The following is a 13,860-nucleotide window of genomic DNA, read 5'->3' on the forward strand; positions in this document are numbered from 1 at the left end:
TAGCACTTAGATCCCAACCAACTGATCAAAGATACTTTTCCTATCTCAAGATCCTTAACTTAATCATATCTGCAAGGATCCTTTTCTTCTTTTCTTTTCTTCTTTCTTTCTTTCTTTCTTTCTTTCTTTCTTTCTTTCTTTCTGCCTTTTTTCTTTCTTTCACCAAATAAGGTAACTTCTGCATGTTTCAAGGACTAGGACATGGATACCTTTCAGGGAGCCATTTTTTCCCCCCACAGTCTTACTATAGAGTTTTCCTAGGATTTTTAAGATATGAAAAAAATGGAATTACTTGGATTTACTACACATTTTAAGAATTACCAATGATAAGCCATCAGTATGTACAGGATTTATTAGGCTAAAAGAATATATAGTGCATTAAAGATGGAGTGCTGTTATAGCATAGTGTCAGAAAAAATGGTGGCTTTTAAAATTTTTTGTTAGTGTTCAGTGGAGAGAGAGAGAGAGAGAGAGAGAGAGAGAGAGAGAGAGAGAGCAAGCACAAGCAGAGGAAGGACAGAGAGAAGAGTAAGACACAGAATCCTAAGCAGGCTCCAGGCTCTGAGTTGTCAGCACAGAGCCCGATGTGGGCTGACCTGAGCCGAAGTTGGACACTCAACTGACTGAGCCACCCAGGCGCCCCAGAAAAAATGTTTTGAATTAAAAAAAATGAAAAGGAAGTGAACAAATTAGCAGTAATTTGAATGATGACTATGCCTTCTTGTGAAAAATGAAGGAGATAATTAAGAAAACTAGTTAATCCAAGATTCTAAGACTGTTTGGTAGTATGTAGTTGGTGAAGAAGAAAAGCAATTTTATGTACCTATAAAACTGTGGGCCAGGCTTTTAGGGATTTCCATAATTCAGCTCCACTCTGTCCCATCTTCTTTTCTATCATTCTCCAACAATACACTGTATAGGTAGAGTTAGACTAGAAAACTATTCTTTAAAATCTGAAGTTAGTAGAAGGAAAAATCATATTTTCTGCTGTCTCAGTCTTCAGGATGACTAAATAGTAATAGTGTGAGCTTAGCCTGAAGTGAGGTGCACTAACTTTAGTGTAGACGACCCTGGCATAGGGAAGCCAAAGACGGTCCATAGCCCTCCTTACCTGAGACTGAAAAGGACATTTCCATCAGGGTATACACGTAGCATGATGTTCTCCACAGTTGTATCATGGATGAATGATCTTTTAGAATGGACAAAAAATATGTCAGGCACCCAAATCTTTTCGATCAATCTATGATCAAAGGTCATGCTTTTGTTTGTTGTGCTAGGAAAGGAGAGCCTCTCATCTTTCCAGTAATGTCTGAGATAAAAAGTCATTGTAAAGTCCTAGGCAGAGAGAAACAGAGACAAGTCAAAGCCAGTAAGAATATAGTTCAGGATGACCAATCAATACCATTAGTCCCAGATTGATTGGCATGGGTGTTAATGACATATAAAATGAATGGCGTATATTGTATTTTCTGGTAGATTTAGGGTAAATCCAGTGAGCTTGAGTTGCAGAACCTCTCCTTCATCTGGAGTCTGGTGAATGTTGAGTTTCTGGGAACCATAGAGAATTCAATTTGGGTAAGGGAAGCCAGGTTATAACTGGGAAACATTTCTGTGTAAGTACTGGTCAATCACCTAAAGAGATCTCAGAAGAAAAGGACTTGAATCCACATGGCCCAATATTTTATTTTGACTTATTTTTTTTATTGCAAATAAATATTCACTCTTATAATGTATCCATAAATTTATATTGTTTTTGTTAAGGAACAAAACTACAGTCCCATAAAACTACAGCCCCTTCCTCCCCATTTGAATAACCTACAGTCCCACAAAAATAGATACAGTATTTATTAGAGCTATTAGTGGTAAGTGTTCTGTCAGAGATCCTGAGATGGAGACAATGATTTTCTTCAGCTTGGGAGACAGAAAGAATACCAATAAATACTGGTTCTCAAATTCTAGTGTGCAAAAGACTTACCTGTGAATTTGTTAAAATGGCATATTCCCCAGAAGCTAGTACCAGTGTGGCTCAGGGAATTGAATTGTTAGTGTATAACCCAGTTGTAAAGAGATAAATATGAGGGGGGGGATTATATTAATGTTATTTTAGAGAAAAAAAAATTGGTTAGTCACTACTTTGAGCTTTGTTTGGCTCTCAGATGCTATGTTTACTATTTTGTTCGTTCAAACAGAAACTCCCCTAGCTACATTCAAGTCATTGGGTGTGGACAATGATGATGTGTTTCACCTTTCACAATTGTTTATTTCTTACTATCATTTATTTCCCAGCAATACTCAAATTATTGTCTAACTAGTTACATGTGATAGAACTTTGACATTTATTACATAGGCAAAAGACAAACTTCAGTAAAGTACAAATAAGTCACCAATTAATGATGAACTAGTTTTGGTTTTTTTGTTTGTTTGTTTGTTTTTTGTGTTTTGTTTTTTAGGTTAGGAATAGAGGTACATTGTATTATTGCTCTTTGTTAATCAGGGAGCACCAGCCATGTCTAATTTTGGATTAGGGTGAGCGCAAATAAATAGAATGATTCATCCATTCCCCTAACACTACTCTATAGGGAGTTGTGTGGGTTACTGCATGGACTGCTTTAGTAAGCATATATTTAGAATTAGGTGCTCAGTCTGATCTGAAGGTCACTGGGCGAACACAGAGCCTAGGAAGTGGAATAGCAGACATTGGTACATGTCAGTGATACATCAACATCATCACTAGTGGGCACTATCATGAGAAAGCAGGCGGAAGAGCATGTTGAGAAGAGCGTGGGGTAAAACTCCAAGGAATTGAAAGTGAATTCAGGGTAGGGCAAGTGAATGACAGGGTGGGAAGATGATAAATGAGAAGGAAAAGAAGCCAACACTGGGTGTCACTTATAATTAGAAAGCATTTTCTCATTGGGCATGGAGAACCCAGTCCAGTTTTAGCTGATACTGAATACCAGAGAAGACCTTAATCAGGAGAGAAGGATGAGGTCGGGTTTTAGGGGCAGAGGGTGGAGACAATGAGTCATTCAGGGATAATTTAGAGATTATGCTAGGAAAGAGGAAATGAATGTTTGCTCCTAGAGTACAACAGGCTCAAGAAAATGTCAGTAAAAGCAGATTTTGGTCAGATAAGACCCAAAACCTTCTAAACAAGGCATTTTTTAATAGTGAGTACTATCTGTGCTATTGCCTTTGGAGTAGTGTGGTTAAAATGAAGGAAGTTTCAGAGTGAACTGAAATAAATGTTGAATTTTCTAATGATAAGGACTAGAAGAACATTAATTGAAGATTGAAACAAGATATAATATGTCATAAAAAATTTTGTTTAGAATTTGTTGGAATTTTTATATGTCCTATAACTTTTCATTCAGCTAGCATTTTGATGGCAATAACTAGCTGGAGGAATCACTATAAATAAAAATATTAAGTATACATGTAAAAATATTTCTTGATCTTCCAACTTCATTGATTAATGTTTTCTAGATCTGGCTTCCTTAAGAGATTCCCAACCTTGTTCTCTCTCTCTCTCTCTCTCTCCTTTGTTTTTTTATATATCTTCATTTTTTTCTTTTACATTTTATCTTTAATTGTGGTATTTGCATATTATAAAAGTAATACATACAATCTAAATTTCAAGCAGAAAGAAGTGAATAGAGAGAGCCAAGCAACTTCAACTCTATGACGTAAAATAAGAAAAATATATAATAGTAACATACATAACTAAAATGGTTCATTAAGGCACCAGTGATTTTGACACTATTCTCTAACCTTCCAGGGAAAGACCAATGTCTTGTGGAGAAACTTACCATGTTAACCTCCGAAATGCTGTCAAGGCTTTCAATTTGGACATCTATACCTACTGGTACTGGAGACCCTTAAGAAAGAAGAATGAATGATATACTCAGAAATCATTAAAATTATTTTGGGGGGGGCGCCTGGGTGGCTCAGTCGGTTAAACGTCCGACTTCAGCCAGGTCACGATCTCGCGGTCTGTGAGTTCGAGCCCCGCGTCGGGCTCTGGGCTGATGGCTGGGAGCCTGGAGCCTGTTTCCGATTCTGTGTCTCCCTCTCTCTCTGCCCCTCCCCCGTTCATACTCTGTCTCTCTCTGTCCCAAAAATAAGTAAAGGTTAAAACAAATAATAAAAAAAATTATTTTGGAAACATTCAAAGCAGAGAGAGATCAATGTTGCAAATTAACAAATTTCTCCAGTATCCATCAATATATTATCATACAGTCAATGACAATAAAAGGGCACATGTATAAATAAACGTTATTTCAATAATTATTGTATATTTGCTTATGAATAACTCAATATCTTCCTTCTTATAGTATACTTAGAGTATAGAAATAGTGTTTCAATTTTTTTTTTTTGTTTTAGCTAGTAGTGATTTAAAAAGGAACAACGTTTCAAAAATATGTCTGAGAGTACGTAGAATTATGGGTTCTCTATGGTAAGAGTCATCTTTTATAGTCAGGGAGTGTAGTCATGGAATTCATGACTCTGGGAAGTGTGGAAGCCTTTTCTCTCTTGCCAAAAGCTCAGCCTCTTTCACTTGGGCTGTGCATGGCAGACTGGAGGAACACAGATGATAGTATAGTGCTGTGCAGGGACGTCAAACATTCACAGATGTCCCTTTGCAGAACATCAGTAACCACAACCTGCAGTTCGGATGAAGCAAACATCCTTCAAATGTGTTTGAGGGACATCTGGATGGCTCAGTCGGTTAAGCATCTGACTCTTGATTGGGCTCAGGTCATGATCTCACGGTTTGTGAGTTCAAGCCTTGCATCGGGTTCTACACTGACAGTGCAGAGCCTGGTTGGGATTCTCTCTCACCCTTTTCCCCTCTCTCTCTCTCAAAATAAATAAATACATTTGAAAAAAAAAAGAAATACGTTTGATGAAAATGTATTGAAAGTCAGAACTGGAGAAATCTCAGACAGACTAGTGTTGAGATGTGTTGGCAGTTGGGCCTCAGAGAACCAGGTTGTGACCAATTCTCAATTAAATCTTATTGTCTCTGTATAATTCTGAGTTTTAAAAAATGCTTTCAACTATTTTTGAAAAAATAGAAATCTTGCCTAGATGGATCCCAGGTGGCTGTTTTAGTCAAGATTCTGAGAATGAGAAGGGTCAGGCTAGAAAACTTCCTTACTGAGGCTAATTAATGTCTGGATGTGCTATATGCGACATACATGTGCATACAATTCAACAAAGCACCTAATTATTGTGTTTTAAATGTGCAACTTATTTTAAAACAAGATATGCCTCACCAGTCCCTGTCCGCCATCTTTGACTCCCTTCATTAAGGCTGAAGATCCCTTCCTTTTACAAACACAGATTCCCTTTTATGTTCCATAATATACCCTTATATCATTCCTTATTTACAGAGGTTGTAGCTGGACAGGCCCCGGGTCTGTCACTCAAATATATTTCTGCTCCAGGCTTCAGGAACACCTTACTTTCATCTTAACCACTAATGACTTCCTGCCATATTGGATTAATTACTTTCTACAACATTAATTATGACAATTATATTTAAAAACTGTTTAATGATAATTATGATTATGCATTAACTTGGGGACTATTCAGTATTACTCCATTACTTATTGAGTTCAGCTCTAATGCTTTTGTTTTGTTTACTCTTTTTCCTTAATTAGTATAGATATCAAAATAAAACTTCATGGCCTTTCAGGATGGCTTCAGGATGAGTACATCTTTCCATTAACTCCAATACTCCAAGGGACTGAAAGGCTTGCCAAGATCTTAGAGAGAGGTAGCAGGAATGTCCTGGTTAAAATTCCGGTGTTAGAGTCACAGACTAGAGTTTGAACCTAACTCGACCACTTATATGTGATCTAGGGTAAGTAACATTTCTAAGCTTAGTTTCCTCACCTTTAAAATCTCACCTTGGAGACTTATTTGAGGACTAGAAACAATGCGCAGCTAGTATACTTAATTGGTGCTCAATAAACGGCACTAAATAAATGTTATTGCTACTGCAATTCAGCAAAAATGTGAACCTGCTCCGAGGAATGCAAGCTACTATTCCCAATCCGACACTCAAACATTTAGTTAATCCATCCACCTCTGACTAGAAAATGATACAGTGCTTCTCATAGAGTTCTTATTTCATGACAAAACCTGAGAACAATTTGCATTTGGGATCGTGTGACTTGTAACCAGATCCCAGTTGCTAATGACTATTTCTGCAAGGCTGGGGCAGTCTTATAAAGCCACCATCCAAGGATGTAGTTATGCCACCACTGGGTGAGCAACAGATCCTCAGGGTTGTTTGAAGGCTGTTCTGAGAGTGGGGTAGAAATATGGCGAGGAATGGACTCCTAGAAACATTCTACATTTCTTTTTTTTCCTTTTGATTTATTCTATTCTTGTGGGGATGAGCTCTGCCATTTTGAAGAAAAATGTTTGTCCTCAGATGCCATCTGACCTCATTTTTAGCTCCTTTGAACTTCATGCTCAAGTGTACCTTGTCTGGGGTCTGGGAATCTACACATTCATGAAAACCGTGTGGAGAGTGAGGGGCATATAAAGGCAAGATACAAAATCACAGAATTGTGGAGATACATATAAGTGCCAAAAATTCTTTTTACAGATAAGGAGCTGAGTCTCAGAGAAAGGGTAATAATAAAGCAGATACATTAAAAATCACAGAATTTCTAGCCACTAAACCTGAACTGAAGCCAAACTTCCGTAAATCCCTTAATTCCTCTGAGCTTAGTTTGCTTATCTGTAAAATAGTGGGAAAAATTCTGTGGTACTTCCCTAATAGCATCGCTGTGAGACTAAGCAAAACAATGCATGCCAAGACCTTGACCTAACCCCATTCAAATGGCTTAACAACCAACTTGTTCAGCATCTACTGGATCAGTCATACATATAACAACATGAATGATAACAATTTCACAAATACTTTCATTAATGCTATATATAAAGCATCTGGAATACAGTAAAAATAAATAAATATTAACCATTATCATGTGTTGATTTCCCAGGATCATTGTCTAGGTAGTAGTACACACATTTATAGTCTTTTTTTTACATACATAGATTGCCAGTCTATTTTTTACATCGGCTGGGGTAAGAGTTAAATAACAGTTACACATCTTATGTGGATAGTGCATTTAAAATACATTATACAATATTTTATCCCATATTGTCATTATAGCCGTTTGTTAGGTAGGTTGAGCCAATGTTAGATGCAATTGACATATGACCTAACTCATTCAGAGATACTGGAGAGCTTGCCTGAAACCTAAAGCTAGTTAATGCAGGAATACGGCCAGGTCCCTCTGGCTCTCAGTCTAGTCCTTTTGTTTGACAAGCATGGATTATACAAGCGGCTCTCACAACGTTAGCTTTTGACTGGACCCAGTAGCCAGTATCTAGATGCTAAATTGATTTCACTTTAAAGAACCAAAGAAATCATCATCTCTAGGACTGAATCAAAAAAGCCCTTAGTGATGAGAGATGTAAAGGGTGGGGAAAACATAAAGAAAATGAGCTGCAATTTACAACCCAAGTTAAACAAAAAGCTCCCCTAAATTTATATCCTCCTGTTTCCACATAATGAGTCAATTAATCTTCTAATGCTTTATAAAAGTAAAAAACACTGCGGTAGCAGCTGGTTTTAATGTTAAAGCTAATTAGGAAAACACATTAAGGCAAGAGAAGTGCTGAAGTTACATTTAGCTCAAGAGGAAAGAGGTATGTGCGTGTGTTTATGTTGTGGACAAGTATAAAGAAAGAGAAGATAAATTAAAGCTTGTCATTTATATCCTGCAGCCTGATTTCCTCAGGAAGGCAGCCTTGAGAGAACAGAGAAATGGGTCACCAGTAGGAAGAACTGTTCTGACCAAGACAAGAGAAGGTTAAGGACTGTATTTCACAGAGCTACCAGTGTGACACTTTGGACCGAATTTATGGATTTTTCTGCCTGAAATGACTGAACATGTAAGACATTTGGACACCATTTAGCCCCAGTCCACGATTGTCAGAAAAATTTCCTCATCGTGGGATGATTTGCCACCTGCCACTAAGTAGCGTTTCAATTGCATTTTTAATAACCCCACAAAGTAGCCTCAGGAAAAATAAAATTGTTTAAAAAAATCATTCCCACTCAAAATCTCTAACAGATCAAAACAAGTGGAAATGTAAGGTCAATTCTATGTTTTTGTTGGGGATGGGGATGATACACGGAAGGGAGAATGAAGATTTAAGTGTTTTAAGAACAGAGGGTCCTCACCTGGCAATCTACAGTCGTGTTTCTCAAATTGTAAAGTGTGTTCAAATCACCTGGGGATTTTATTAAAATGTGGATTTTGATTCAGAAAGCCTGAGCAAGGAGCCTGAGCTTCTGCATTTCTAACTAACTTCCAGGTGATTCTGCTGCTGGCCCTTGAACCATTTTGAGCGATAAAGCTTTCCAGAGTGCGTGTTTCAAGGTCCAAATAAAGGACATTTTTCTCTTAATCTTTCTGGGTTTCAATGGTTCAAAATAGACTCATAGAAACCCTTTTATCTAAGATAGGAATTCATTTAATTGAGGAACCTAAACTGACATGAATTAGGGCAGCGTTTTGAATTGGTGTTGAAGAGCATACATCATTTTGGGGTTCTAATTGCTGTTCAGGAGACGCCAGTTCCAAGCCATTCCTGTGAGACTGGCGCCCTCTAGTGTCTAAAAAGGCCCGCAGCAGGGCAAATTTCTCTTCATAACATTTTCTCCAACTAAACGGTGATGGAGGAGAATTTAGAAGTTTTGTATAGAATCATGGAGACCAAGGTACAGAATGATTGCATGATAGTTGTAGAGAATATTATCAAAACTTTGGGCAAACTTTGGTTGGGGGAAAGAAACGGTCTGTTGGGAATGGAAATTGAGGGCTCAGGCATCTTTAGGAGAATTGCAGTAAGGAACACATTTAAGGAACAGTGATGTGAAGAAAACAAGATAAAGAAGCGGCCTTGGAAGTGAAACACGGACATACTTTAACTTGATTAATTTAGAGGCATCTAAAACCTTAAATTCAGTTCAGTAAGTGTGAGAAATTCTCTGGAAAAACCAAAAATGAAACTCACCAAGATCTACTCTGATGCTGATAATCAAATTCAGCAATTATCAAGTGTGATTCTCAGACCGGGTTCATCAGCATCACCTAGGAATTTATTAGAAATGCAAATAGTTGGCCCCACCCAGACCTAGGGAATTAAAACCTGGGTGCGGGGGCTCAGTAATTCCTTGTGAAGAATCCCCCAGGTGGCTTTGATTCCTGCTAATGATTTAGTCAAGAATGTAATAAAATCAAAGCTAGACACTCAGAATTGCAATCCAATGGATTCCATGAAATTAAACAACAACAAATATCCTTCAACATAAAAACTACCTGACATACTGTTTTATTTTACCTGCTAACAAGTGAGTTCTCTGAGGTACCAACAAGCTTCCTTTGGTCATAACCACGATATAGCAAGTGTCACGTTTCCCCCACCCCATGCCAAAAATCAAAGTATTCGTTATTTTTGAAAAAGCTGCACCTGTTCTACAGCTGAGGGCTCCTGTCTTCTCAGCCTCACATTCACTTCTGTCACATCCACATCTCTAGTATTCTGAAAAGTTGTCAGCTCGGGAATGGTAGGAATGGGGAATTTAGGTCAATGATAGAAGAATCAGGATGGATTTAGCAGTAAGGCAGAGAGTTCACATTAACCGCTTGATTTTACCACATTCTGTGTGTCTCTGGAAAACTTGGTACCCTCTGTGATGCAACTGTATGCTCATTAAACAATCTGAGGAAAGACAGTGTTCCAAGTATGTCCTTACATGGCTTTCTTCTGTCCTCCTTATTTGCCCTTGCATCTTGGTTCTCCCACATACTGCTTTTTTCATGGCTTTGAGCAAATCTAACCTCTCTACACCCCAGTCTCCACACTGGAAAAACAGGGATCACGATAGTGCCTACTTCTTAGGAGGGTGGAATAAGCTAGTGCATTAACAGCCTCAGCCCAGTGCTTGGCACGCCAACATTCTGATCAACTTCAGTTGCTGGAAGTGATTGAAGGAGAAACCTGAACAGAGTCGTTCCATAGGGAGCCATGGCATTTGGTGTGTTAGTCCTTCCACCAAAGCTGGGCACTCCAGCTTATAAGGTTATTCAACAAGATTTCATGAATATCATTACATAATACCATTTACAGGTTTTAGTTGAAAGAATAAGCTGCTGTATAGGCAGTATATATCCATTCATTATTTATTGAACACATATTATTTACAATTAGTAAACAGTATGAATATTTACTAAAGATATTTATCTTGTGATTAATTTAAAATTTATCAATTGTTCTCATTCAAGAGAGTATCATTGTAAACATTTTTTTTAATAGATGGTCTTTGCTTGTGTTTTGGTCTTAATTGCTTCAAATTTTCAGCTTAATTTTGATAGTGCAATGGATTGTGACATAAGAGTTTCATTTTTTTAATTTTTAATAAAAAAAATTTAAACATTTATTTATTTTTGAGAGACAGAGAGAGATAGAGCACAAGCAGGGGAGGAGCAGAGAGAGAGAGGGAGACACAGAATCCAAAGCAGGCTCCAGGCCCTGGGCTGTCAGCACAGAGCCCTACGCGGGGCCCAAACCCACAGACCGCGAGATCATGACCTGAGCTGAAGTCAGCTGCTTAACCAACTGAGCCACCCAGGCACCCTAGACATAAGAGTTTTAGAAAGATAATACTCACCTCCAAATCCAGGTCTCATTGCAAAATCATGGTCCTCTATATGGAGAAGTTGTTTGTATTTCAGGAGCCATGCTTTGGTGCTGTCATTGTTTCTCATTCTGGTTTCTTGTTTGCTCTCCCTCCAAAGGGGAAAAAATAGTTTTAAGATACATATACTTCTGGGTGTTTTGATTTAGGTTAGCCTTCTGTATTCAACATGGTATCCTCTGAAATATATACATAGAAGCTCATTTTCTTAGCTTGTATTACACTTAGCTAAAGATCTGCCAACATTTACTCTTCATTATATAAAGGTGGGGCAGGTAAGGGAACCCAAAATTTGGAGCAACTTATATAAAAAACTAAGTTTGGATGTAAGGCACTGTTACATAATGCAGGCAGTATTTCTCCAAATATGGTTTTGAGACCAGGAAAACCTTATCGCTACCACCTTACCCCAGATCACCTAAACCAAAGCCTGAGGAAACAAGGCCTAGGAATCTACATTAAACGAGTTACCTAAGTTATTCTTGGGGTCACTGAAGTCAAAGTACTTCTGCACCAAGACAGTAAAACAAAACAAAACCAAACCAAAACAAAATCACTGCAGAATTGTAAACTGATGAAAATAGTTTTACAAAGACAAAAGGAGCAGAAAGTATGGGTACAAGTTGAGATTTGAGTAGAATGTCTGCAGTAGGTTCTAGGACCTGAGGGATGGCAATGGGAATGGAGAAGGATCCAAAGGAAAAATGGATGGATTTGACAATTGATTGGATTTGATGTCTGGTACAGTTGTGAAATAAGCAATTTTCACCTACAGTTATCCAGGATGTAGGCAAAGTGGGGAGTGGCCTCTCAGGTGTTCCCAGAGTCTGATGTGGGGGTTTACTCTGTTACTCCCTGGGTCTGTGAACTCGGGAAAGTTGCTGGATCTCCCTGACTCATTTTCTGTCCTGTGATACACACTTCGAGTGATTTGCTAAGTGTGGAAGCAGAATGTCTGTGGAAGCCCAGCTCCTCTGGAACTAGAGCAGCTCTCTTATTCTGGGTGCTAGAGACTTTGCTCAGCTCCTTCCAGAGAAACATGCCTGCCATCTTCACTGTCATCAGCAGCAACAGCAGCAATAACAACACCAGGCATTGAAGGGGCTACTAAGTGAATTCTAGTTACTCTGAATTCCTGATATGCTTTTGCATTAATAAATGTCTTCTCCAGAAAAGAGATGTGAACTTTAACATAAGACTTGTGGATACGATTTCTTAGCTTAATAAAGTGACTTTGATGGTGAGAATTTCACATCCCGAAGCAGCTGATTCAAGAAATATGTCCAGGCTTAAAGGCACCTATCACCATCCATATGGTTTTTCAATAGGGAAGTTTCTGGTTGAGACCCTCAGAGGTTTATGCATGTATTTTTGCCATTGAGAGAAATGGGGAAGTTGGAAGAAGAAATCTGCCTTGGGTAGAAGACAATGAGTTTGATTTTAAACTTGTTAAGTCATTGTATTCTACAAATAAGTGAACATATAGAACTATTTCTTCCAAGGATCTCAAATTAACTAGAACCTTTCTTTTAAGGAGCTAGAGTGAACTATTTATTGACAAAGTAATAGTAGCTAATGTGTTTATTAGATGCCTATTATGTTCAAGGTCTCATGTCAGGATGTTTTATAAATATTAAGTATTATCTTCTTTGGCATGTGTCTGAATCACCTGGCTTGCTGGGACCTATTCCCAGAACTTCTGATTCAAGAGGCTGGGGATGTGAGAGTTTGCATTTATAACAACAGTTTCTTAGGAGAACCATCGGTCTGGAAAACAGTTGACATTTAATAAAAGCTAGCTAATTGTTATCATTTTAGGAAAACTCAAGTGTAGCTTTGGGTGGAAACTCATGAAAATTTGTGAATTCCTTTGGTAATATAATATAACAAAATGGCCGTTACTTGTCTTTTTGGAAGCATACATTTTCAGAAGCATCATGTGATTGAAAAGGATAAATCTTAATTAAGATTCCCAAGAACACTGAACACAGAGCCTATGTGAAGTGCACTCTTGGCAGGTAGTGAAAGCACACACACTATTTTTATCTTGAGGGCTCTTCTGATGCACAGTGAGATGTCCCATACTTATTTATTTTTTACTTTATTTATACCTCATCTATTTTCACAAAGGATTATGTGGCTTACATACCCTCTAAAAGAATTTGAAAATCTATGTACTCACACATTTAAATAGATGTCAACAATTTTCTCATTATAAACTTTAAAATTACTTAAATATTGAAAATTTAGAAGAAAACCCATATCCTTCCTCTTAATGTATTCAATGAATCTAAATACCCACACTATGCAATTTAAAATATGTGAATAAACTCCCCCTTTAAAAAGAAGAATAAACTCCCCTTTATATCATTCCTTGTTTTCTTTGAACTTGTATTTCCATTTTATTACCTTCATAGAATTTTATCACCTCACCATATTTCTTTGCAAGAATATATGTATACACATTAACTATTGTGTATTATGTATACACATTAGCATCTATGACTATTACAATTGGAGCAAAACATAACTCATATAAATGTTGATAGATACTTATTAAAATTTTATTGGCAATGGATTTCTTAATGAAGTGATTATACATCTTCCCCAATTACATCATGTACATGGATAGTACTCATTGCTAGGATGAAAACAATTCTAGCATCATTCTATTCTAGCATAAATGCTATTCCTGTTCTTTACTTTTATAGATGAAAGTATTAAAAAACTTTCACATACATAAAATTTGAAGAAATTTTGTGTTAGCATTGTTTTAGCAACGTAACTTGATTTTTTTTTTCAAAGTTTATTTATTTTTTTGGGGGGGGACAGAGAGAGACAGAGCATGAACGGGGGAGGGGCAGAGAGAGAGGGAGACACAGAATTGGAAACAGGCTCCGGGCTCTGAGCCATCAGCCCAGAGCCTGACGCGGGGCTCGAACTCACGGACCGCGAGATCGTGACCTGGCTGAAGTCGGACGCTCAACCGACTGCGCCACCCAGGCGCCCCTTTTTTTTAATTTTTTTTTTCAAAGTTTATTTATTTTTTGGGGGAGGACAGAGAGAGA

The 13,860-nt window shown here is 37.7% G+C and overlaps 1 protein-coding gene across 4 annotated transcripts in view; it reads right to left on the reverse strand.

The window, feature by feature from the left end:
• The window catches only part of GABRR3 (gamma-aminobutyric acid type A receptor subunit rho3), a 51,749-nt gene that overhangs the window by 27,518 nt on the left and 10,371 nt on the right, over positions 1-13,860 (reverse strand). For all 4 annotated transcript variants that reach the window (XM_006935978.4, XM_019839592.3, XM_045036788.1 and 1 more), the window contains 3 exons: positions 10,766-10,884; positions 3,810-3,877; positions 1,112-1,335 (listed from right to left, as the gene is read on the reverse strand). In XM_006935978.4, the coding sequence (XP_006936040.2) occupies positions 1,112-1,335; positions 3,810-3,877; positions 10,766-10,884 (411 nt within the window). The remainder of the gene's footprint in view (positions 1-1,111; positions 1,336-3,809; positions 3,878-10,765; positions 10,885-13,860) is intronic.

The sequence above is a fragment of the Felis catus genome, chromosome C2 (genome assembly GCF_018350175.1).
Source record: "Felis catus isolate Fca126 chromosome C2, F.catus_Fca126_mat1.0, whole genome shotgun sequence".
In the NCBI taxonomy this organism is placed as follows: Eukaryota; Metazoa; Chordata; class Mammalia; order Carnivora; family Felidae; genus Felis; species Felis catus.